Source organism: Lactuca serriola, chromosome 3, assembly GCF_051521515.1.
Source record: "Lactuca serriola cultivar US96UC23 chromosome 3, Lser_US96UC23_V15, whole genome shotgun sequence".
NCBI classification, from domain to species: Eukaryota; Viridiplantae; Streptophyta; class Magnoliopsida; order Asterales; family Asteraceae; genus Lactuca; species Lactuca serriola.
The window spans coordinates 120,919,118-120,921,849 of record NC_136410.1 but is presented as its reverse complement, the minus strand read 5'-3'; the positions used below and the strand labels follow the sequence as shown (position 1 = coordinate 120,921,849).

General features: G+C 37.2%; 1 protein-coding gene across 1 annotated transcript; it reads right to left on the bottom strand.

Annotated features, from left to right (window-relative positions):
• Positions 1–268: 268 nt before the first annotated feature.
• Positions 269–1,014, bottom strand: LOC145095674 (uncharacterized). The gene is made up of 3 exons (XM_079033516.1): positions 959–1,014; positions 645–875; positions 269–578 (listed from the first exon to the last, which is right to left on the bottom strand). The coding sequence occupies exons 1-3, from the start codon at positions 1,012–1,014 to the stop codon at positions 269–271; spliced, it is 597 nt and encodes a 198-aa protein (XP_078889642.1).
• Between the last annotated feature and the right edge of the window lie 1,718 nt (positions 1,015–2,732).

Below are 2,732 nucleotides of genomic sequence, written 5' to 3'. Positions count from 1 at the left end.
ATCAAACCATAATTGAAAGTATTCAAAAACAAATAGTTTTTAACAACAAACAACTAAATAGTCATTGCACCATAACAAACAACCAAAATCAATTCTTGGACTGATTCCCACATTGCCCTTTATAAGTCCTAGAGTTGTGTCCCTTATTCTTGCATTTGCTACAAGTGACACTGATATGCTTCATTGATAGCTTCTACACTCCATCATTTGTTAGTACTTGTGAATCTTGTCCTTGCATCTCATTGACTCCATCACCTTGACTTGCCTTCTACCTTTTGCTTAACCTTTCACCCTCACTTTTTCTTCTTTTTTTCTTAGGCCTTCCCACCTGAGTGCGATGTGGAGGAGGGATTAGCTTTGTTGGACAATTACTTTTAGGCCACATGGGTCTGCCTTTAATTGGCTCCACCTTAAATGAATAAGCTTTTTGCCATGTCTCTAGCCAATACACCTTGTGTACCCACTTGTAAATGTCAATCTCAACCTCAGGGTCTTTGCTCATTTCATTCAGAGTTGCAATTGCATGCATGCAAGGTATTCCCATTAATTCCCACTTTCTGCAAGTGCAGGTTTGGTTCCTAACATCCACCACATGCTAATCTTGCAAAGATCCAGTGACTTGATAGTTGTTAGCCGCATTCTACCTAGCAATATATTGTGAAGCAACTTTTTTCCTTGCATCTACGATGTCTGTTGCTGTAGGTGTTAGTGGACCTTTATCCTTCTTCATTACCTTCATGAAATTGCATATCCTCTTCATTAGATACTCCATAATGAACTCTAAACAGGAAATTACAGGTTTGTCCCTGCCTTTCTCTATCTTCCCATTAAACACTTCACACATGTTGGAAATCAACACACCAGAAACTGGCTTCCTGCACATTACAATAACATACAATTAATGTTGATAAATAACTAAAACACATAAACATGACCATATGGAAACATATACAATTACCTGAGAAATGAATCCTTGCCCAATATACAGGAGGAATCTGCTTCAACCATTGACATGCCTCTTTATCATACTCATTAAACTCCTTCATCAAATGCTCAAACTTAGGAATGGTGGTTGCTGATGCACACCTCCATAAGTGGTCCCTATACTCAGTTTGCCCCCACTTCTTTCTTATATTGTCATGAATATGTCTGATACAATATCTATGCTCAACATTGGGAAACAATTGATCAACTGCAATTTGTAAACTACATGACTCAAAAGACAATAATTAGAATTAGTTAACAAAATAAACACACAATCTAAATGACTAATTGATGAACAACAATTTACCTTTTGTCTGTGACTTAGGAAAGTATAGTTTGAGTTTCTCCCAAGCTCCAAGTCATCCCCAAGGTTTTCTAAAAACCACTTCCAGCTAGCTGTGTTTTCATACTCAACAATTGCATAGGCCAAGGGATAAATTCAATTGTTGGAATTTAAACCAACTATTGTAAAAACTTGACCAGGGAATGGGCCTTTCATGAAGGAACCATCCAAACCTACTAAGTCCCCAAGACATGCCTTGAAACCTTTTTTCAGTGGACCCAAGCATACATAAATCCTTCTAAACTGCCTTGTTGGGGAAGCTGGGTTGCCATTAGGACACACATCTATTTTGATTGTTATGTCTGGGTTTGTAGGTTGAAGTTCAAGAGCATAGTCCCTCAACAATTCAAATTGTTTTGTGTAGTCCCCAGTTGCATGCTTTCTTGCCATATCTTTTTCCCTAAACACCTTGTCCATCAAAATATCCACCTGGTAGGTCTTTTGAAAGTGATCTTGTATGGCTCTCAAAGGAATCTTTGGATCTGCCTCAACATGATCTATGCTTTTCTTGTATATTAACAAAGCAGTACAAGCCCTGAGTTTCCTTGTTTGTAAGCATGTATGAGTTTCGTTTAAGGTCCATATAAACCAGTCAGATTTGGGGTTTGACCTAGATGCATGTATATACCAACCACATGTTACTTTTTGTGTCTTTACTTCTTTGCCCTTGCTTTTTGAAGTGGTAGGTTGAGTCCCCACTTGACCTTTATTGATGACATGTACAACTCATTTGCACTGTGCCCTAAGCCTTACATTGTCATTTTTTTAAAAGAATAGATTCTTTCTTGTTTCTAGTGCATGCACATCAATTAGCTCCTTTAGTTATTTTTTACTTTTAAAATTTTGTCCAACTGAGAATGTCTGTATATGTATTGACCCTAGGCTGCACCTTTATTCTTTTCCTAATTTTTTTTATAAGAGCACTTCTTTCTCTGTCTTGGTATGATACTTTATCCAATGATTCGAACTACTCGTTGTTGATCACTTCCATATCTTCAGGTTCATGACCATCAACATCATTAATACATGCTCTTTCAACATCACTTTTAACATTTAGACAGAAGTCTGGCATGTCCACATCAACATCTTGTATATTGTTCTCCTTATCCATTATGTCATCCAATTGATCTTCATATTCAGATTTTTTCCCATCCTCATCATCACCTTTATCCTTTTCATAGTCTTCATCACTCTCTTGAGATTCATCATCCCCTTCATACTCTTCAGCATCCTCTTTACTTCCAAGTAAATTGTCCATAAGGTTATCAAAAAGCTCATTATATTGTTCACTGTCATTAACAGGTGGGGTGTTGTAGCATCCTTCAATATGGTCATTATCCTGAACCCCAATCATCTCATCCCCTACATTAGCAATATTTGAAGTAAATGGCTTGTAACATCCTTC